The 22442-nt window shown below is 48.0% G+C and overlaps 1 protein-coding gene across 2 annotated transcripts in view; it reads left to right on the forward strand.

Annotated features, from left to right (window-relative positions):
- LOC120831570 (poly [ADP-ribose] polymerase tankyrase-2) overlaps nucleotides 1–22442 on the forward strand; it is a 48291-nt gene that overhangs the window by 8110 nt on the left and 17739 nt on the right. For both annotated transcript variants that reach the window (XM_040197093.2, XM_040197094.2), the window contains 5 exons: nucleotides 12272–12308; nucleotides 14220–14295; nucleotides 21174–21268; nucleotides 21739–21805; nucleotides 22019–22205. In XM_040197093.2, the coding sequence (XP_040053027.2) occupies nucleotides 12272–12308; nucleotides 14220–14295; nucleotides 21174–21268; nucleotides 21739–21805; nucleotides 22019–22205 (462 nt within the window). The remainder of the gene's footprint in view (nucleotides 1–12271; nucleotides 12309–14219; nucleotides 14296–21173; nucleotides 21269–21738; nucleotides 21806–22018; nucleotides 22206–22442) is intronic.

The following is a 22442-nucleotide window of genomic DNA, read 5'->3' on the forward strand; positions in this document are numbered from 1 at the left end:
TCTTTGGAAGCCTTTCCAAGCTCGTCCGCGTTTCGGTGCTTGACAAAAGAAAACGCCGGCGTAGTGTGAACGTAGAAAACATAAGCATTTCAAAACGCAAACGTAATAGCGTGGACGTCACTCATCGATCAGCGACTTAATAAACTCACTGTCCTTTTTGGGATTTTTCTCTTTGATGGTTTCCTTCTTTCTTTTTTTTTCCATTTGTTAAGTAGAGGAATAACCAACACATCGACTCGCCAGACCATCACTGAGCAAATTGCAAATGCATTGAAATATTGCTTAAAGAAGTCATCAGTTTTACTGTCCCACGTTTAAACACGATGGCAAAACGACTGTGTTTTTTGTTTGTTTGTGAAAAGGTCTTAAAGGCCACACACCTTTTAGTGGTCAATTAACCACATGAACACAGTCTTCATTTGAAGGGTCCGTCCACAAATCTATTCTTTCTAATAGATTTCTTTCTTGACAACAGAAAGTAAAGACACAGATGAACCTTTGCGGGGTTTGAAAGCAGTGTTGTTTCTTTACAAGTCAGCGCTTCGTATCTCTTTTGACAAGCTTCTGCGTGCTGTATTCTTTGTGTGTGTGTTGGTCTATGAGTTCTGGGTCCTTATCTCCTTCTCTTCAGATGGGGAGCCGTGAAAGACGTGCTTCTCACTGAACTAAATCACTCCTTATTTTGCGGGTCTTTCCTCGCACAGCGTCCTCCATTTACACTCTGTTGCATCACCAATTCCCCTCTGTGGTAATTGAGATGAACCGCGAGATACCACGGCAAGGAGCTGCGTCAAAACATGTGGACGATATTCACCGGAACCGCTGCGTGGGAAAAAAAATCCTCCTCTTCCTAGAATTGAAATGAGGTCGCTCGGCGCATCGCCGCATATCTGACAGTTATCCCTTTGACCCCCCCCCCATGATACGAGTTTTGATAATGGAGCCGTCATGGAAAGGCAATTTATTGGCAGTAAAAGTCTGAGTAAATGATCCCAGTTTATTTGTGATAGAAAAGGTTTACCAAACATTGCAGACTTATTCTCGTGTGTGTGACTCAAAGCGACTAATAGTATTAGCAACAATCTAGACCCCGACTTGTTTGTCCATTCTGGGCTACTGTAGAACAACAGCGGTACTACGTGTGATGTTCTACTCATCTAGATAGAAACTGGTCATTTTCAGGCAACAACCGTTTTGCTTTTTTCGTGTCATTAAACAGGGAATAAAAACATAGTAATGAATATGATTGTGCGGCCATTTGAGCCAATTTAACTGTTTAGTACTTACTACAGTGTGCTGCAGCTACCTTCACACATTATTCATCATCAATCATCTACAAACGGGTTGTTTGGGTTTTTTTTGCTCAAAATGAAGGAGGTTGAACCTCACCGGTGACCTACGGAACCTTGATTTATTTTGTTAATGGAAATCCATTTTAAGCAGATTTACGATGCTCCATCTGCCTTCCCATTGAATGTCAAAGCTCTATAATGGAAACAAGGGCTTTGGGATTAAAACATGTTTTAATTTACATAAATTAAGGGCCGCAATTGGCATTTTTCAAAACATTTTATCTCGTCCTAGTTTAAAGCGCCCGCGTGATTAATAATGGCCGTGGTCCATTCCGCTGACGGATTAAACCAATGAGCACCCAAGTGGAATGCCGCCTTTAATAGAGGTTATTATTTACACCTGGGCCTCTGCCTGCTACTGCGTCTCCAAAAGGTCGTCTGTGAAAATGGCGTGTGATCAACGTAGATGGGGTCCTGAGTGGAAGGACAAAATGGGCCTGAGATGCCGAAAGGCTTTTCGAGAGGAGCGAATTGGTCTGTTTTGGGGATTTTGATCAACCGGTTGATCCGTGACTACCGGCGCGATGACTCTTCCCCCCCACCCTCCCCCTCCCCCCCGCTCTCCTCCCCCCTGCGGTTATCACTCAGTATCCCGCCCGTGCTTCAGGTTTGACACATTCGCCGTAGGTCGTTAAGTAACGCAAATGATCCACTTAATGGCCGGCACTAATAACCTAAACTGTCGTCCTGTTACATTGTCCTTTCACCCACCGTCGTACCGGAGCGATCTAATTACTGCAGGCAGCGAGGCATTCAACGCCATGCTCTTAAACAGCGTTTCATTATCGCCGACGCCGTCCGTTTTTTGGCCAAATTGGGGAAAAGACGCCTTCACCGTTGGGGAGGCGAACGTATGTGTGTTTGCAGATGTAGCCTGTGTAAAGTCTTGTGTCGTGCGTCCCGTGATTTAGAGGCGCTGCTTCATCCCTCATCTCTGCCGCGGGCCGCCGCAGCTTTCTGCTTCACTCGCCTGTGATGGAAGTCTATGTTGACCCTATAAATAAGCTCCACCGGCTTTGCCACATCCGACAACCTGCTCCCAGAAATGATCGACTCTGTTCCCTGCTACCTGGAGATGGTGGAATGGATGGATGGAGGGAATTCGATCTGTTGAGGGTGGCCTCCAAACGGGACGCGGTAATTTGCTTGTCCAATGTGTTTGGCAGGAGTTTGGGGTTTGGGGTGCTCCGCCTCTCAACGTTGCCTGCACGGGTTCACGGCGCATCGGTGTGGCCGTGCTGCTTGTCATATTCCTGTAAGAAATGTAAATACTTACTCTTTTCCGGTCTGTTATGTTGTCACTGGAGTCACACAGGACAGCATGCAGAGATGTACTGTACAATCAGCGTATCGCTAGGTGGTCACTTGCTAAACCCCTTACACTCCGTACCCAACATTTATCAAGTGTCGGAGTGAAGCTGCTGTGTTTGGACCTGATTGGTGGAGCAGAATGCCGGATCAATTTGTATTTTACAGCCAGGCAAAGTGGTTTTCTGCACGACCGCTGCTCTTTTTGCTCCGAGAGACGTTGAGTAGTACACCTCATCGATTACGCGCCTCTCTGGTGCTTTTGACAAAGTATTTCACGGGATAAACTACAGACTGCGTATCGTAACAAGTGTCAAATAACAGGCTGGAGGTGAGCGCGTGTTGCTTAAGCTGTTGGAAACGCGGTGAAAAGCCGGCCTGCTGCTGAGCTTTAGAGCTGCTGCTGGGCGGCTTTTGCAGCCTTTTTTCGGACCGAGCCAGGATAGAACTCTGCTCTCTGCTTCCAGCATTCACGCTAAGGTGCGATGACCCGGAGGCTTCCTCCACCAGCAAGAGAGTTTTCTCAAAAGCCGGGGAAATTCTCAGAAATCCCAGATATCAGACTGCAGATAAGTGATCGGGGGGAACGCAGAATGATGACGTGGAAACGAGGACACTTAGGAAACGAGGAGTACGCTTACTTCGATGCTTGTTTTCCTGTTGTTGGGGATGAATCTTCCTCTGGCCAGGAAGTTAGTGGTTAGGAGACTTTGATCAAGTCGTTTCTGTCCTTGACAACGCTGTCCTTCCTCCCGCTGGTACTCCGCCGCTTCCTTTCTTCGCCCATCAGTTCCCGACGTTGTCTAATGAGCTTTCCAAAGTACAGCTCGTACTCCGTCAGCCCCCCGGCGCCGATCCTTCCCTTTGACACATTGTCCACACTCACCGTCTCGGGCTCCATACCAATCAGCCCCTCCATCTTTTCCCTCCCAAATGTGTCATTTATTTCCTTTTGTGCTCTTCCCTTGAAATGTCTCAAACTATCCTCATCGGCTTTAAATCTCTGGCAGCGACATGTTTCCGGCGTTCTTGCGGTCTACAAAGTAGTCGCGCGTAAGCCGCTGGTCCCTTGAGGACCTCAGCGGACCTGCAAACAGTTTAAACCTTCAGTGTCGTAAACTGGATGTTGGCGATCAGCATCACTGCCAATATGCTGCATAACCGACTCATCTTATGAACTAAGTCTGTTTTCCCAACTCATTTCAGCCCAGTGCTTTTGGATCCTGCCAACAAACACACTGGTGAAACATAAGCTCGATGCGGATGAACCGGTAGAGGTCATTTATGTGGTAATCTCTTTTAAGACCGTTGTCACAGGTATTAAGCGCTCACTGGAGATTTTGTCTGCATCTTTCGTATTAAACGCTCGTATCTTTGTTTGTTTTGTGTCAAGTATGAAACAAACTGCGTTGCATCCACCTGTTCGGCGGTAGGAGAAACGATGCAGGCTTTATTCCAGCGATAACACCTGTAAAAGACGAAGAAACTGACTCCGCCTCATGCTGGATAACAGAGAGGCCGCTGGGCGGGTTTTCAGCAACTTCCTTTGTCTTGCGGGCCTTCCGTATTGTGTTGAGAGGTCACATGATACACAGAAGCAGTGGATGGTGGATTTGAAGAGCCTGCTGTCAGTGGTGCAGTGGATCGGGACACGGCCGAGATGCATTTGCACCAAGAACTTTTATCTTCCAGAAGAAACAAAACCTCCCTGGCTGTTGGTGCACAAGGTGCGTCCGTCTCTTGATGCACACAAGGATCAGTTGGAGGAAGCTGTCGTTGTGTGCGTTGCTGAATTCAAACCGAAGGAAACCCCGTTATGGGCTGATCCGTGTTGCCAGATAAGAGAAGGTTATTCATTTCTCTGCTTTGTGGACGTTTGAAATGTCACCGTCCAAAAGCCCAAAGCTTAGGACAGTGAGTAAAAGCAGAGGTGAAGTCGGTGTTGCTGCATAATAAAAAGGAGAAAGGGAGAAACACTCGGAGATAAGAGGCAGGGGAGAGACGGCGAAATGGAGAGCGAGAAACGGAGTCTATTAGCTGCTGTTAATTACCTCTGATTGGTATTCACAAACGAGCTGCATCTGAGCCTCGGAAGAGATCAATTCCCCCCTCTGGTCAACACACACACACACACACACACACACACACACACACTTTCTCATTCCTTTGGCCTCTCCTATTTTAATGTGTCTTTAACGCGTTTCCCTTTCTTATATGAACACATCGACCTCATTTCAGTAGCAGGATGTGTCACGGTGCGGTTTGCTTTGGGTCACGTGCCGAACAGATGGCAGGGTGGCCAGTATGGCATCCCGTATGGATTTTCACACTCCGGAAGTCGTTTGTTGTTGCCCTCTTTGGATACAAAACATGTGGTAGTTCATCTCCTCTTAACCGCACGCCTTGTATGTGTCTAGAATGATCAAATCTTTATCAAACCTTTTGTATTCACTGAATTATATCACTTCCTGGATTCATTTTAAAAGAACACAAATGAAAAAGCATGGCGTTGCAAATACATTGGCCAAATGTCTCAAATAACCATATCATTGATGCACTTCCCTCATCAATTATTGTCACAATGAAGACGTACCTCTGTCTTTGGATGGTTCTATTGAGGTTTTTGAAAGAAGCTGTATCCAACAGTAAAGTGGAGGGTTTTTCCTCGTTTGCCCCGACCGTGGGTCAGTTTTCCACGAGTTGGGAGAGATGTCCTTGATGTTAGTGTTTTCCCTCTCTTCATTATCTTTTGATGAAAACTGAGCTAGAGGGCTAGAAGGTGCAATGCCTGCGTTTCAGCACAGTGCTGCTGAGTCGGGCTCCTCTTGGTCAAAACAATGGACGGTGTAGAATCTACGGTTCAATCTTTGGATGAATGGATTTCTTTCTTGTGAAAAGGTTAAATCCATGCATGGATGACGGTCATCTTGTTCTCCATTACATGGATGGGTCCTTTTACTTTTACTGAAGCAACGTATCAATCTGATTCTCTCATTCTGTGAGCATTTTCAGTTTTTTAAAACACTTTTAAGAACACACGTCACATTTCGCTCAAACCCGAGAACCGTCTTGAAGAGAAGCTGACTTTGGAGAGGGGACATCGTTTGCTGCCTGAGTTGGAATCGTTGTCACTCTGCTTGGCTTCAGATGTGACAGTTACAGTATGTCTTCCCCAGGTGGTGGAAGTGTCCACCTGGAACTTGGATCTCACTTCGTCTCCATTCTGTCACCAAGGCAGTCAGTCTTTTTTTTTTCTTTTTCTCCCTGTTATCATGTTGTAGTTTGCTTTTCATCCTCGGGAACGAGTTACAGGCGGCGATCGCAGGCTGTCGCTGACAAAGAAATGAAAAATACAAGGATTTGCTGAGATGAGATGGAGTGAGTCGAAAAAGTAATCTCTCTCTAAAGAATAAAACCGCAATCGTCTGGCTTTGCTGCAGTGCAGATGTTCATTGCTCTTACCCGCTTTGTTGTCGTTTTGCTACTTTCCTTGCACCTCTACCTTCATGGGGGTTGCCTTGTCAGAACTAGATAATTCTTTATTTGATTTTTAACGTTCATTGGCAGGTCATTTGACGAGCCGGAGAGTTGGCTCAGCAGAAATCCTCTCAACGCCATTTTTAACGGCCAAATAAATGGCACCATAAACCTCTTGGATAATCTCAAAGAAGTACAAGGCAGTCCTCCCACGCAGCGCTTATGGCGTCTTCTGTGCCAGCTTCTACCCCGGGCAGATGGCCAGAACCGGACTCAAACCCAAGAAAACAGGTTTGAACCGTTAATAAATCTATCCACGAGACGGTAATAATGATGGACGATGACAAAGTGACAGAGAGTTATGGAAACAGCGTGCAAGAAAGCCTTAATTGGTAATTAAGCAAAGGGGGGCGGGGGGGTGGGGGGGGGGACACCTCAGGAGAAAGATATTGATGATGTCATCTTTGGTGGTGGGAGATGTTATCCGAGATGTAAGTGGGAAGACAATTCAAACGGACCGATTCCCACTCAGCAAGTCAAATTACTATTGGGCTCATCAACGTGCGCTTCGGCTCAGGTGTGATTAGGCGCCTGGGCGGCGGCGTCCATCAGTTGACCTTTTGACCACGAGCAAATCTTTTCAATACCACTCTACAAAAGGTACCCCGCCCGAACTCTTCCACGTTCCCCCCCCTTGCCTCACCGCCTGTTTGCGGTTCTGTGACAAAATGGCAAAGTTTGAATGAATGAATGAAATGTGCTGTAGAAACACTTGCCGCGGCTCGCTGTTTGTCCGCTCTCCCGTTGTTCTGTCATAACTGGTACCAATCAAACGTGTATCATCTCTTGGAATCAGTGGCTGCTTCTGTGCCGAACAGAAGCTTTGGGAAAGCTCCCCCCTTCCTCCCCCAAACCCCCCTTCTCCTTCTGTTGCCGTGTGAAAAAGAGTTGTGTGCTTTGACAGTAATTGCGTTAGCGTATGTGTTTCCATTAAAGCCGTCTCCCCGCCGCGCTGCGCATTGACGGCATGCTGTCGGCAGGCGCTTCCACTCGGTTGTGACTAAGAAGAAAAAAGAAAATAGTTTGCTCTGAAGAGCGGCCCGTGGTGGGCGGGAAGCTTTAACGTAGCGGAAAATTTGTGCCGCCGCTCTGTCTCTCTCCCTCTGCCGAGGGCCAGCGACAAAAAGTGACGACAAATTGAAGAGAATGAGGGGATTGGAGACAGAAAGATGAAAAATGAGAGGGGGGGGGGGGGGGGAGATGAAGAGGAGAGAAGTACCGGGCGGGGTGAGGAAGGACGTGGCATGCAGCGAGCGAAGGTCGGCTCGAGTGACGGACAGAACGTAGAGACGAACTGACAAGATGTCATGCGAAGGCCGAGAAACTGGAAGAGACGGGAGGGGGGGTGATTGGTGTGTACGTGAACATGGAGACAAATGCCCCCCGCTAATGCAGCAGGGGGGCAAAGGCACTCTCTCACCCGTGTGCACCTTTTTGAGTGTGTGTGTGTGTGTGTGTGTGTGAGAGAGGGCGGAGCAATGTGAATCCCTGCGTCTGCAAGGCCGAGTGTGTAGCTCTCCTCCCCTGAACGGCGGCATGCTCATCGATTACTTGGTCCACCTGTGATGAATGAGCTCCAGCCTCATTTCCAAAATGACCCAGCGAGAGACACACAACAAAGTGAGTGTGTGTGCGTGTGCGCGCGCAGGTGTGTGTGTCTCCTCACCCCATTCAGAACGTTGTCCTGCAGCTGAAATTGCCTAGTTTTCCCCACACGGCTACACACAGCTCCATAACACGGGTGAGTTAGCGAGGGCAGCCGGCCGCTGACAGAACTCTGTAGATGATTACCGACCTTTTTATCACCTGCAGCGGAAATCTTCTGCAAACCGGTGTGTTTATTTTCTTTCTTTCTCCCAATGCAACATGATCTAATCTTTTCCATATTCATTTGTCCTGCTCCAACTTTGGTGTTTTTCCTGTAGTTGCTCCTGAGAGGAGGAGCAGGAGTTTGCCGACCTCCTTCCTGGGCTTTAGTATCTGCTTAACGAACGGTGAAGGAAAACACCATCGCCAATTAGCATTTGTTTTTTTAAACTTTTGGGATCGTTCCCCAGGAAGACCTCTCGCAGCCCTCAGGGGACAGTGTTGCTCAAGCTGTTGGAGACGGAAGCTCATAAGAAAGGAGAAATTTAAAAGGAAATGGGCGGATGTTAAATCCCGAGCACACCGACGAGCCCCCCGGGGCAGCGTGGTAAAATAATATCATATTTCATCCAGGCAAGATGTCACCACATGGGCATATTATATGGGTGTGGAGTCTTTACACGCGTCTTTAAACCTGTGTTTATAGCATTTAATGTGTTTTTTCCAGCACTTTTCTAATGGTGATTCTTGGAAATAAGCTCAGTACCAACCTCGTTTGGCAACAAATGATTTTCCCGTTTTAGATTAAGCTGTTTAAGCGCGCCCACTCAAGGTCACGGAGGCACGCGGCGATGCGGTCTAAAAAGTTCCCCCGTTGACCTAAACTTTTACCTTCGGCCCTCCGCCAAACGGAAGAGAAGGTGGATGCAGTGGGTGGACAAAGGGAAAAAAAACACGCAGTCAATTTCTCCCCGGGGCGCCGCGTGAAGCCATCAATCACGCGGTGGGAGGGGTGAGAGCGCGCAAAGTACGCAGAGGCAGTCTGCTGAAGGAGCCCAAACAAACACCTTCTTCTATTATTGCAGCACACCTTCCCTAACTATTTACCTCCCTCACCGCCACCGCCCGCCCGCCTCCCCTCCAAACCGTTGATTAGTCTCAGTTTGCACAGGTCCGCCTCAGCAGCCGCGGCCTCGCTGAGGTTATAAGGGGAACGCTCCGCTCGACTCGAAGCCCAGTTGTTGTATAACCGATGAACTGCTACTACAAATAAATGAAGTTTGATACACACACACACACACACACACACACACACACACACACACACACACACACACACACACACACACACATACAAGCAGACTGCTGGGCACTGAGGCGACTCATGGTCCAGTCAGCATCAGTCAGCATCATCTGTGCTTTTACAGCCACTTAGTACACACACACACATAACCCTAGGTCCTTGTTGCACGGCAAACATTGACATAGGAGTGTGTCGCTTTGACATCGACTTGCACTCTCCTCTGCACGACCCTGTTATCCCACCCATCACATACGTGTGGATGTGCATGCAAAATAAATGCATGCTTTTCAAGCATACAACAATTTGAAGTTTAAATGGGGAGCACCGGTGTCCACTGCGCTCTGCCAAAGGGAGCGACACGCACACGCAGTCTGATTCAGAGGTGTTCATTCATGCTTAAATTCATCCCCCATAGCTTCATTAAGCTTTTGGGTTAAGTTTAGATGAGTGGAGTCCGTTCCTCGTCCTCTCACGTCCATGTTGAGGGTCCTTTCATGTCTGTTTGGCGCTGCCGACATTGGGCCTTAACTTAACGGCACAAGCCGTTTTATTGCGGCAGCAGGTCCAGTGATTTGATACCAACCTACTGCAGTACAGTCTCAAGGAACATATAAATTGGTATGTCACCTCGTTTATTGCTTTTAATCCATTATAGAACCACAGTCTGGGATTGGACGTTGCAGAATTTATTTCTTTGGCGGCTCCTGGTGGTAATGAAGCAGAGTGGATTTCTTTGAAAACCACAGCCAGGTTTAAATGACATTTCATGTCAGAAGATACTGCTTCTATCTATCTGGTAAGTTTTGGTGTTTGCATCTGCTTCCTGGTCAAATGTATTATTATGTTTTGAGGTTAACAGCCGTACTAAAACGTGTGTGTGTGTGTGTGTGTGTGTGTGTGTGTGTGTGTGTGTGTGTGTGTGTGTGTGTGTGTGTGTGTGTGTGTGTGTGTGCGACATAGAGAAAGAGAGAAAAACTAATTCAAACTGCTGAGTCACAATCACTTAAGCTCTCAAAGCGTGAATAATAATGGAAGCAAAAACTAAATCTCGCATTGGCTCCAGCTCCTTTGCAGAATACGGGGGAGAGCCGACTCAGCTGAACATGGTGATATAAAACATGTTTCCTCATCCAGGTAGAAGTTACACTGATTAAAATCTGGCAGGCCGAGTCGCTCACTTCCTGTCGTCACTCATAAATCATAAAGTAATGTTTCCCTTTGGATTTTCTGTAAAACGTGGAGGGGGAAACGCACGGGCGACAGGTTGAAACTGTGGGATTGAAACCACTGAAAAATACAGTCATTGTTTGACTTATTGTTCCATCCTTTGGGGACAGATATCGAAAGCCTTAAAAGCTGGATTTTCCTACTGATCAAGTTCGAAGTGGGGATGCAGTTTACGCTGTGGATTTCAGCGGCTGCTTTCTATTTGCTCCGTGAACGAGAACTGTGGTCGAAATGAAATTGTTTGTAATGCACTTTATTGGCGGTGATGATGCGGTTCCCCCTGATAGCAGGCGTGGCCGCGGCGTCGGGTGTGTGGAGGAAAAACAGGTCTCAGTACGCAAATTGGTTGAAAAGTACACCATCTGATTTAGCGCCTTAATCCGTATCCTTACGCTTCCCTCTCCTCTCTTTTGTATTCATATTTTTCGATCTCCCCCCCCCACCTCCTCCGTCCGCCCCCGACTGTTCCGCCTTAGCCTCCCTAACACCAATTATACTGTGTCAAATCCATGCATGTCAGCTTCCAGATCCCTAATCATTCCTTCTCTCTTTCATCTGCGAGTCCTTTGTTCCTTCCCCCTCTGTAACCTTTTTCTTCTGCGCTCCTCGCCCTACCCCACCCGTCCGCCGCCGCGTGCGCACAGCGCGTCCCCCTCGATCCTCTTTCCATTCACCTGTATCACATTAACTTATCCATCCTCCTTTTGAATTCTTTTTTTATTTATTTTCTTCTCATTGCCTGTGGCCCTTCTCACACATGAACTGCATTGAGTGAATGTTCGGGCAACTTTATGCATCGGGTTTGCACGACGAACGAACAAGTCCGTGAGGCAATCTTCAGTAAAGGTGGCAAAGGTGGTCCTGCAAGGTCGGGCCCTTGTGTCTTTTCATTTACACAACCAAGATGACAAAGGAAAATAAAATCTCGCCGGGCACGCTTCATGCTCCGTGGCGTACAGCTGGCGGAGGCAGTGTTGCATTATGTGAAAGTGTAGGATCCAGTTTTTTTTTTTTTTTGGAGCTTGGCCCTTGAGAGGGACACAATGCCGGGAGTCATTTCCGCTGCTACGGTTCAGTTCTTTATTTCTACTTCTCGACACTATATCAAATCCGCTGGAGAGAGTGGCTCTTTCAGCTCTTTATTTTATCAGGATTATATTCTTATTTTGGAATCAACAAATGGGCAACCTTTATTTTTTTGTCCTTATGTCGGTCCAGTGGTGCGCCCCTTATTAACTACTTTTGACCACCACAAGCCATCATTTAAACACGATCTAGGTTCCATATCTGAGAAAAGATCCGATCAACCAACTTCTCAACAATCTCTTTTCCAATATGGGAAGGTGTGTGTGTGCGTGCGTGTGTGCATTGTGACTGTAGTCACAAAGGGGCGGGGCTAAGCAAGGGAGAGCGAGAGCTGTCGAGCTGTGAATGAGGCAGGGGGAGGGGCTTGTTTATTTCTGAGGAGAAAAAAAAAATAGAGCGAGCGAGAGAGAGACACACGATGTTGAGCAAGGGAAGATGGTCGGCGGTGTGAGCGGCGGACGAGAGACGGCGGACCAACGCGGCGGCGGGGAGGGAGGGATGGACGGACACACGGACGGAGAGGGGCAGAGCGCCTGACAGCCGGGCTGCCTGTCGGCCAAACAATGAACGCGCTGTGGTCGCTGCCGGCAACGCATCGCCACGGCAACCGGAGCCAGAGGGGTGCGCGCTGAGCGAGAATGGCAGAGAAAGAGGGGAGGGTGAGGAGGAGGGGGGTGGGGGGGGAGAAGAGGGAGTAGAGATGGAAAGAGAGAGGGTGTCTTCTCCCCCCCCTCACCCACCCACCCAATGGACAGATCCTCCCTCTGTGTGTGTCCTTACACGTGTGCGTGGTTGATCATGTGTGTCTGCGTGTGGTCGGTGTATGTTGGTGTCCAGTTGTCTGACCCTATGATCTTCTGCCACCATCCAGGTGAATACAAGAAGGATGAGCTGCTGGAGGCGGCGAGGTGAGTACCACACTCTGCACGCTCTCTGTGGCGCTTTCATCACGTTTTGTTTCTCCCCTCCCTCCAGCTTTTCCGCCTTGTTTTGCTTTGTGTCATCCTTTCGTGTATTCCCTCTCCTGCTTCCTTGTTCACATGCTCACTTCTCAGGCTCCCTCTCATCTCCTGTTTCCATGCTTGCTCTCTTCTCTCCAGTTTCTGGTCCTATCGTCACGTTTGTCCTTGTCTCCTCTCCTCTTCTTTCATTTCCTCTTGATATTTTCATCATGTCCCTTTTGTTATTGTCTCTGTTGGTCCGTCTTCCGTGTTCCTACTTCTTTGTTACCTCCTCTTCCTCTCTTTGATTCCGGTCCTTTCATATCATCCTGTCCTCTTCTCTCTCCATTCCTTACTCTGGATTTCTTCATTTCCTGTCTCTCCCCTGTCATCTTCCTGTGGGATTCCTTCTCTTCTCTCGTTTTCCGCCTTTTCCCTCTTGTGTTTTCTTAGCCATCTGTCATTTCCTTTCCTCATCCTTCCCCTCTCCCGCCCCCGCCTCCTCTTCTCATCTCGGTTCCCTTTTCTCTCCTTTCTTCTCTTCTCCCTCCGTCCCTCCATCTCTTAAGCTTCCTTCTCTTTTGTCTGTGTGCCGCCTGCGATTCCCCTTCGACTCCCTTTTCCGTGTGTGTGAAATGGTTGATTACTTCTTACTCACTTCCCACTACAACTGCGCGCACACACTCACACACTTGCGCTCAGCTGCTTCTCTAGTCATGTTTTCATCGGATTGAGAGACGATGTGGGCCAGTGACTCTTTGGAGGCATGTTATGGTTGCAGGCAGTGCACGTGGGCAACGTGTTTGTGTGCGCTTGTGTCGATTGCATGAGGAAGTGGCACAGCTTTCGTTTGGGATTGTGTGTGTGTGTGGGTGGCTGAGTGCTCAACAGCCCCTCTCTCTCTCTTCTTCTCTATCTCCCTCTCCCAGGGACACACACACACACACACACACACAGGGAAGCAGCTGGCCTTGCATAGCAGCGCCCCAGTGTGTTATGGGGTCAGCAGGCTGTTTAAGTGCGACCTGCGACCTCAGCCGCTGACTGGCTCGTCCCCCCATGACACCGTGACGTAGGAGAACCGAGCCCGCCTCCGTCTGAAGGTGTCGACCCGCGACTCGGTGCTTCCTCTTTATTCCCGAGTGGCATCGCTGGCAGCTCGCGTAAAGCAAATCAACACTTATTTCCCTCAGACGCTGACGCGTTTACACTCACACATTCTCCCGATTCTCGAGATGTCTGCATCCAAATGCGGGCTCCCTTGTGTGAGGCTACTAGCGGGAGCAAATCAAGGGGTGGGGGGCAGAGCGGCTGTGCAGCGGATGTTAGAGTGGAGATTGAGGGTGGTCCGTTTTTTAAAGGAGAAGCGAGTGGGAGGGCAGGTGGGCAGCAGATAATGGTAGTTGAGGATGTGAACGTCTCCATCCCTGAAAAATAGGAGGAGGCGAGGAGAGCGAGGGAGCGCCGGGGGAAGAGAAGAATGATCCCTTTCTTTCCATCTGACGGCTCCTTGCTTTACGGCTGTCACAGGGATGATGGTTGTGCCGGCCGTTGCCGTGGCGACTCTCTCTCCTCGTGGTCACTCAATGCCAGGGCGGCGTGCCGAGGAACCAGGAAGCCCAGCGCAACAACATAAACACAATCTCTCCGCTGCACTGCGGCTCGGCTAAATGGCCTCGTCCAGCCAATCTGTCACACAACACACACACACGCGCACACTTTCAGTCCATCCTTCAAACATTCCTTTGGTGTGGACAGAATCCTTCGCTTTTTTCTTCCCATCCATCTCCCCCACGTTCTCCCCCCTACAGTGTGTGTGGCGTTAGGTGCTGGCTAACGTGTGTGTGTTTCTGTGTGTGTGTGTGTGTGTGTCTGCAGGAGTGGAAACGAGGAGAAGCTAATGGCTTTGCTCACTCCGCTCAACGTCAACTGCCACGCAAGCGACGGCCGCAAGGTAAGAGGAAAAAACACACACGTTCACACACACACACACACACACGCACACACACACACGCACGCGCGGTTCCCGGAGGGGAAAGTGAATCGACGCTCTCCAGCAGACCTGAGCGGCCTTCTCTTGTTCGTCGGAACGAGCCGACGGGAGACGCGAACGGCCTTTTTGCGGAGAATAAGCTCGCGTTCATAACGACGAGATCAGCATCTAGTTAGTCCCCAGGTAAGGAAGGACGTGTCCCCGCGTTTCTCCCTGCAGTCCTCTTTTCAGACCGGACGTGGGTGAAGACTGCTGCCAGGTTGGGCGACCGATCGATCGGCCCAGTGACGGATAAAAAAAACAAAATAAAAATCGGTCGCTGTGCCAACTAGTGTTAACAGCACGCAGCTAAAGGGAGCATTTCACTCCTTGTGTTTGGTAACCGACGTGTAAACGCCATGACGGCCTCGAGGAACGCGCCTTGCTGTAATTCGGGGTACTCGAGTGCTGTTGAAGGCCGCGGCCTGCAGCCATCGCATCGACGTGTTATTTCTTTCCTTCGGGGACAAAGACGAGGTATCGTTGAAATGGTTCGTTAGCAGACGAGGCGAGCAGCGGAAGCCGTGTCGTGGAGTGACCTCTCCCGCGCCCTCTCGGCGTGTAACTCTCTAATTGCTCAGGCTGAAAGCGGTCATGCACAGTGAGTGGAATATATTTTCACCGCAGTGAAGTTTTATTTCTTTAAAAAAAAAAAAAAAATTCAATTACAGGGTGATGGTGATTTACATTCCCACTCCGAAGATAAATTATTCAGTGAGTTTAGCGCAACAGCTTCATGTATTGGACGAAAGTGAGTGACAGCTCACATTCTCCCACTTGTCATGCTCGTCCTGAGAAAATCCAATAATGGAAATCAGTCGGCTGGCAAATATGAGTGTGCAACCATCATTAGCTTTCATTTAGATTCAGCTCAGACTTTTACCTTTTTTTTTTTTCCTCCTTTTTCTTTGAAGACAGGGTTCAAATAAAGAGCATGTCATATCTGATTGGTTTCTTTACAGACTATAAGCGCGACGATATCGGCTATTTTTTTGAAGTGTGATGAGTATAAAGGGAAGAAGAAAGTTATTTAAACTGAGCCAACAAAGCAATCTCCACAATTTATTCTGCCCAAGAAATGGACTTTTAATGACATTAAGTAGAAGTGACAGACCATTATAATGAAACATAATACCTCGCTATTGTAAGACTAGTGAGAAGGGATTTAGATTGAGACAGAATGGCCTGACGCGATAACACCAGATTAAATTCATGCTAAATATTGCACTGTGGCATCGCACATCAATCATCACTCAGAGAGACACACACACACACACAAATCGTTAAAACGCACTAATGATAATCATGGAGAAAACAGCATAGCAGGAGCCTTATGATTGGTAATAATGATACTTCTCTTTCAATCAAATAAGAGCCCTCTCTCTTTTTCTCACCCTCCCCTCCCCCCCGTTCTTCTTCTCCGTTTCATTTTAATTGGAAGTGGCTCAGGCCGTCCGTCTCTGCTCTTCGACCATGCAGTCGCTTACAAACGGCAATCTGAAGCGTAGATGTACATTGCAAATGCCTCGCGGCTGAACAAAGAAACGCTCCGTTTGCACAGACATAAACACACACACACGTCGGCACGTATGAGAGAGGAGAGCAAACCCCATTCAAAGCGATCCTGTGTGTCCTGGTGTATGTGGACTCCCTGTACTGTCCTGTAGTTCTGGTCTGGGACGTGTTGTTCTTGGTTTTTAGTTCCAGTTAAGGGAGCCCGTTAATGTATAATGTTGCGATGCCTTTGTGCTCAAAAGACGTCCAGTTAACAGATGGATTTTGTAATCGAGTGGACGCCGTTGAGGTGGAATATAAAAGTTCATGTCTCTGAAACAAGGTGTTGCACACATATGTCACCTGTAGGTGAACCCAATCCATCCATTTCTGCCACACTTCTAGAAAGAGCTTATTTCTTACTGCATAGCACAATATTTTATTACACTATACAGTGCAGACAACAGCAGTATAACTGTGTGTGTGTGTGTGTGTGTGTGTGTGTGTGTGTGTGTGTGTGTGTGTGTGTGTGTGTGTGTGTGTGTGTGTGTGTGTGTGAGCGAGCAGGCGTATGATTGAGGGCCCATCAGAGTGGGATATTATTAACACAGCTGAGTGGAGAGCGTTATCAAGCTGCCTCTATTGAAAGCTACCCCACACACACACACACACACACACACACACTTACTCTTGCAGACATTGCTGCCTCAGGAAAAACGTCTGCTTTCTGCGCTGGTGTGTGCGTGCACACGCACACACACAGTCACATCATTTGTTTTCCGCCCCCTTTTCAACTTTTGTTTCTTTCCTCACTCGCTGCTTCCAGCATCTTCGACCTCTGACCCTCAGGTTACGCGTCTCATCTTTCATGTTGTGGACCCTCTTGAGCTCCCTCTGTGGTGGACGTGCTTGTGTGCCCTTTTGTTTTTTTTTCTGCGCGTTTGTTGAACGTTGTGGATTTTTGGATCCGCATCCGACCAGAGAGAATCATCCCGCCCACCCGCAGCCCGGCTGGCTGGGACTTCAAAGGGCGAGAAGAACACGACCAAGATTCACATTCAGAGAGCGAGAGAGAGGAGGAAGACTTTCATTGAAGTCCTGTTTAAATGTTGATTATGGGAGCTCATCCCGCTAGTGCCGACCGTGTTTACCATCCCGCGTGTGCTGAAAATATTCCAAAAGTGATATCTCAAAAAGTGAACTTTTTAGGAACTTTAGGAGCATCAGAAAACACGGCTTGGCAGCGTTGTTGTTGTGAGGAGAAGCTGCGAGCCGCTGCTGACGTATCTCAGGTCGCCGGTTTCCCTTCAGCACTTTACACTGCGATGGGAATGCGATGGGCCACGACACGTTGTGGTTGTTGGAGGGATATTACGGGAATGACGTCTTTTCACCCAAGATAAATTGTCCTTAATATTTATTTAACTTTACCTACTACAGAATTAAATACATACATACATGGAACTCCTATAATTTAGAAGTAATGCATTTGAGGTATTTATTTCAGATCTGTATTTGTATTTGTCTTCCACGCTGTGGGCGGAGCTTCGCTGTCAGCTCCTTATTGTGCGCGTGTTTGTCTGTGTGTCAGCACACAGATTTGCTAATATTGATCCAGTTATCCGACACTGCTCCTCTTGTTAGCGTGTCCACCTGCTGAAGTGCAGCTCTGACCCGAGTACTAAGAGTAAAGGATAAATAGAAGCAGTGGTTCCCAAACCGTTGCTGTCACGGCCCCCAAACCATCTTTGTTTTGAATCTATTGTATTGTTATATAAACCTAAAGAAACATCTTTACCTCTTCCGATGTATTGTGGATGCGGCACGTCTCTCTCTCTCTCTCTGCTCGTCCACTTGTAACCTGAGCCGCTCTGTGTGCGGATACAACACACCGTGTGCCAAGGCCTCGTGTCGGCTTCGCTCTCCTTGTTATTTTATTTTTTTACCGTCGTGGCTGTGCTAAGCCCCCGTGGGGGGTCCTGCCCCCTACTTTGGGAACCACTGAAATAAAGGCGCATTCCACTGTTTGTTTAAACATAAAGGCTGTTTGGTTTAAGCCGACACGGAGTCTAATTAGTTTACATTTCACTGCATGTTATTTTTCAAATCGAACGCCTTGTGTTCATCAGCTGTTTTACACTCAAACCAATGCAGCACTTTCCACAGGTGCAGAGGCCTATTCGTTAGTTTAAATGTCTGCTGCAATAACATGTGATTTTATGACTGGTTTAAAGAGAATACTGGCAATAGTGCTTTCATTTTTAACTTAAGCTGAAATAAATCCCTGGTTTATGGGCTGAATTGGAGAAGTTAACAGCGTCCCGGACACCCAAAAACCGAACGGTAACCCTCGCGGATTGAAGGTGTCCCCATCGCTATGGCAACTGCCGACAGCCAGCAGTCACCGTTGTCATGGGAACAAGTTGACACGTAAAGATAATAGGAAGACTGAGGGAGAGATGAGGATGTATGAGCGGTAAAAAAAAAGAGGAAAGAATTGGAAACCTCACAGAGGAAGTGACACAGCGGCAGATTACCCCCCCACGCACACCTCCCCCCATATTGTATTTAGGTGCTTCGTGGAATCTACGGAGCGAGCAACATCCGTGGCCGCCAACTGATTATTCTTCACGCCGCTTTACTCGAGACACTTCGAGTTTAGCGCTGATGACCAAGTGGTTGGTTTTGCAATGGGGGGAGACGTCGCGTTTCGACGAGGGGGGGGGGGGGGGGGGGGGGGACACTAAAAGAAGACGAATGCTACCGAGGGAATTAAGACAGGAAGATTAGTATTTTCCATCTTGGCTTTAAAATGCCCTGTGCGTCTCCTTCCCTCCGTTATTTTCCTCCCACACCCCCCCCCCCCCCCCCCCCCCGCCCCCACATAAAGGCTTTTAGGTGATTAAAACACAACAGAATGCTTTATATTTTTTCTTATTGAGATTGTGCGCTCTCAGTGAGTCACTGCGAAATAACTTGTATCATGTTTTTCACTTTGGTGCATCGTATAATCATAATTCATAATGTATCAAAGCACTTTATGGACAGAAGAGATCAAAACCAAAAGATCAAAAGGTGAAATATGTTTCATGGGCCCCAGTGGGCTCTCGTCCTCACATCCTTCGGTACCCTGAATACTTATTTAATTGGTCATGTCAGGGTCATACGCTGTGACCTGTCGCTGATGGACATCCTCTAAACGTGCAGCGTCCGAGATGTTATGCTCCTGTCAGCACAGGAACGTTTGAGGATCCTGTGGGGGGGGGGTTCCACCACGGTGCTGCTGCACTTTCTTAAAGAAGCAAGCGAGAAAAATCAAATTTCCGCTTTACTTTACTTCTCCTCCTTACGCTATCTGGAGGGTCGCTCTGTGGAAAAAAAACCCTGTCACATCTTTGCGTCGTAACCAGGGGGGAAAAAAGAAGAGAATGCTGCAGTGGAGGAAAGTTTGAGGATGTTGAATGTATTCTGACCAGATAGAGGGTGCAGGAGTGACACTCCACACAATTTAGTTTCTGGCTGCTGAGGTCACAGTAGAGCACCGTAATAACATTTTCAGCTGCAGCTGCTTTTGCATGACTTGAATCCAAATGGGCTGGAGAATGCAAGACGAGACAAGACTGTCTCTCTCTCTTATATACACACACACACACACGAAAACATGCATGAACCCGCTGCTCTCACAGGATTGACAGATTGAGGAGGTGGAGCTTAAACTGGATCTGACCCTGGCAACAACATCATAGTGATGCAGCAAGGTTTTAAGCGGTTTATTTGTATGTAAATGTACTCAGGAACTGATCCCCGGTTTACACGCTGTGCCCCCCCCGTTTCTATACAAAGGACCACACTGCATTAATGATGAGGATGATGACTAACTGTGTACCGTGTCCCGCTGCTTCCAAACGCCGCTGTCACATCCGGTGGATACGAGTGTACCATCTGTCCGCCCGGCTCAGCCTCAGCGCCTCGCCGCTTCTTCTTCTGCTGCTGCTGCTTCACATCTGAACTCCGAGATCACTCAAGATGATTGTTTCTTTTTTTTCAAATAGCTTTTGACATTTTGCCGCTGCAACGCTAAGCAGGAGACGGACTCAAAGAGATGTGGCACCCGGACTTATATTTTCACTTTTTCTCTTCTTCTTTTTTTAAAATTTTGCAGTATTCTGTCTTTGTGAACAAAGCCGCGGTTCCACAACTGTTCTCCATCTACTAAATAAGCAGCCAGCAGTGAGAACATGATCATTTTTTTCCATTTAAAAACAAAAGTCTGAAAGTTAGGGAACCTGCACTCTGCAAACCAGCGTTTTGTAAACAATTTTGTTTTGCATCATGGCTTATGAAATAATGTTGAAATAATGGAGAAATTCCTTCTTTAAAAAAAAAAAAAAAAAAGTGACCCCAGCATCCCCAAATAGGACTAGAAAGTTGTCCCCTTCCAGCTGATTTGCTCGGCTTGATAAACGGTTGTGGGATTTGGGTTGGTTGGTTGGCTGGATTCAGATAACAGCAAAACTAAAAGCAAATAAGTGCGTTTCCATCCAGACTAATTCAGTTCATGTGCCATTAAATGAGTCAACAGGAAGAATCTACAGCAAGATGACATAAAGTCAGTGACACATGAAAACAACGTGACGGACGTCATGTTTGTGTCAATCCGAAGAACAGTACAGTCTCTTCAGTAAAGTAACACCAAAGTTAAGTGACGAAAGACGTAGATTTTATTTTGATTTGGGTTTGATTCTGTCTGATGTTGTGCACCAACCGCATATTTTGTTAATTAATGTTCCTGATTCCCATGAATTTGAGGCAGTTTGAAAGGGAGATTGTCTCTGGAAGAGGGTGTGCTATCTACGAGTTAGATCGGCCTGCTCCATGCAGCAGCTTTAATCCCAGTCTTATTCACAACTTGATACCCAGTTCATCCAGTAAATGTAAAAAAAAAGAAGCTTTTAAATCCTGACGGAGGGGCCATGACAGAGTGGATATCACACCAGCTTAGAAGAAGAATGGCCTTGGTGGCGAGCATGCAGAGCTGAAGCCACCTCATCTCAGTCCCATCTCAAAGCATTCAGCGCTCCGGCTTCTGCTGAAAAAACGCAGTCGGGCTTTATTTCTCTCTGAAACGTCTCGCAGCGAGAAATGGTGCACGGCTCCTTTGCACACAGCACTGAACAAACGTGTGGGCTAACATTTGCTTCTTGTTTTGTCTCTCTTACCCCCCCCACCGCCTTTCCCACTGTGTTTCCTCCCCCCTGTGCTCTTGTGGTCTCTCTGTCTCTCTGTGTTACTTCCTGACTCTGCAGTCCACTCCGCTTCACCTGGCAGCGGGATACAACAGGGTGAGGATAGTTCAGCTGCTACTGCAGCACGGAGCAGATGTCCACGCCAAGGACAAGGGGTACGTACAAACACCAACCCCCCCCCCCCCCCCTGCCCCCACCACCACAACAACAACAACTAACAGGCTTCTAAAGCAGGCTGACGCTTTGACCTTTGGATAAACCATCAGTGGCAAGCAGGCTGGTAAATATTTGTTCATCATCGTTGCATCATTAATGGCTCGCCACCTCTCCGCAGACTTCCCTTCCGATAATGTTGCAGAATTCATCCTGCTTCATGCATCACAAATTTGGGGAAACTAGGCCGCGCAATGAGACTTTTGACCACATTAGCACTCTGGTGGTCGCGTTTAGCTGAAAGAAGCGTCGCCATGCGAGTTGTTTTGTCACTGCAGAGGGAATCCGCAAGGCTCTTTAGTTCTAACATGATGTTAACATGAATATATTTATTTTCCAATTGTTTGGCATTTCAAAATGCACAATTATTTGATACTAATAACTTGTTTTTGTGTGTTTGGTTGTTGTGCAGTGGTCTGGTGCCGCTCCACAATGCCTGCTCCTATGGACATTATGAAGTGACTGAGCTGTTGCTAAAGGTAACTCGCTCAGCCAATAGCTCTGTGTGGGTTTGGTAATGTTAATGCTGACAACAAAAACCGCCTTTGTTTGCAGAGCTTTTTAAGGACTAACTTAGAAATAAATTCGAATAATAAATTGCCCCCCTGCGATGAAACCATTTGCTTCTTTTCCCGCCCACTGTGCTTCCCTGCCTTTTTATTAATCCAGCACTCGCTGTCCTCCCTCCCCAGCACGGGGCGTGTGTGAACGCCATGGACCTGTGGCAGTTCACCCCGCTCCACGAGGCGGCGTCCAAAAACCGGGTGGAGGTCTGCTCGCTGCTGCTGAGTCACGGGGCCGACCCGACGCTGCTCAACTGCCACAGCAAGAGCTCCGTGGACATGGCGCCCACTCCCGAGCTCAAGGAGAGACTCGCATGTGAGCGCGGCGCCCGCTTTACACGAACGTGCCGCGTTAATGGATGAGTTGTTTTTCGAGGAAAAGGGCCGGAGCCGCTGGGTTGAGCTTATTGGAGCATCCCGAGAGGGAATCTCGACCCTTTTGATGAGAGAACTGTTGTTGTTGTTGTTTTTTAGCCGCTGCATACGGCTCGATTAGGGGTCGCAGAAGACGAGAGAGTCAAAGTGGACAAGGAAAGTCTTTGTCTCTGCCAGA

The sequence above is a fragment of the Gasterosteus aculeatus genome, chromosome 14 (assembly GCF_964276395.1).
Source record: "Gasterosteus aculeatus chromosome 14, fGasAcu3.hap1.1, whole genome shotgun sequence".
Classification (NCBI taxonomy): domain Eukaryota; kingdom Metazoa; phylum Chordata; class Actinopteri; order Perciformes; family Gasterosteidae; genus Gasterosteus; species Gasterosteus aculeatus.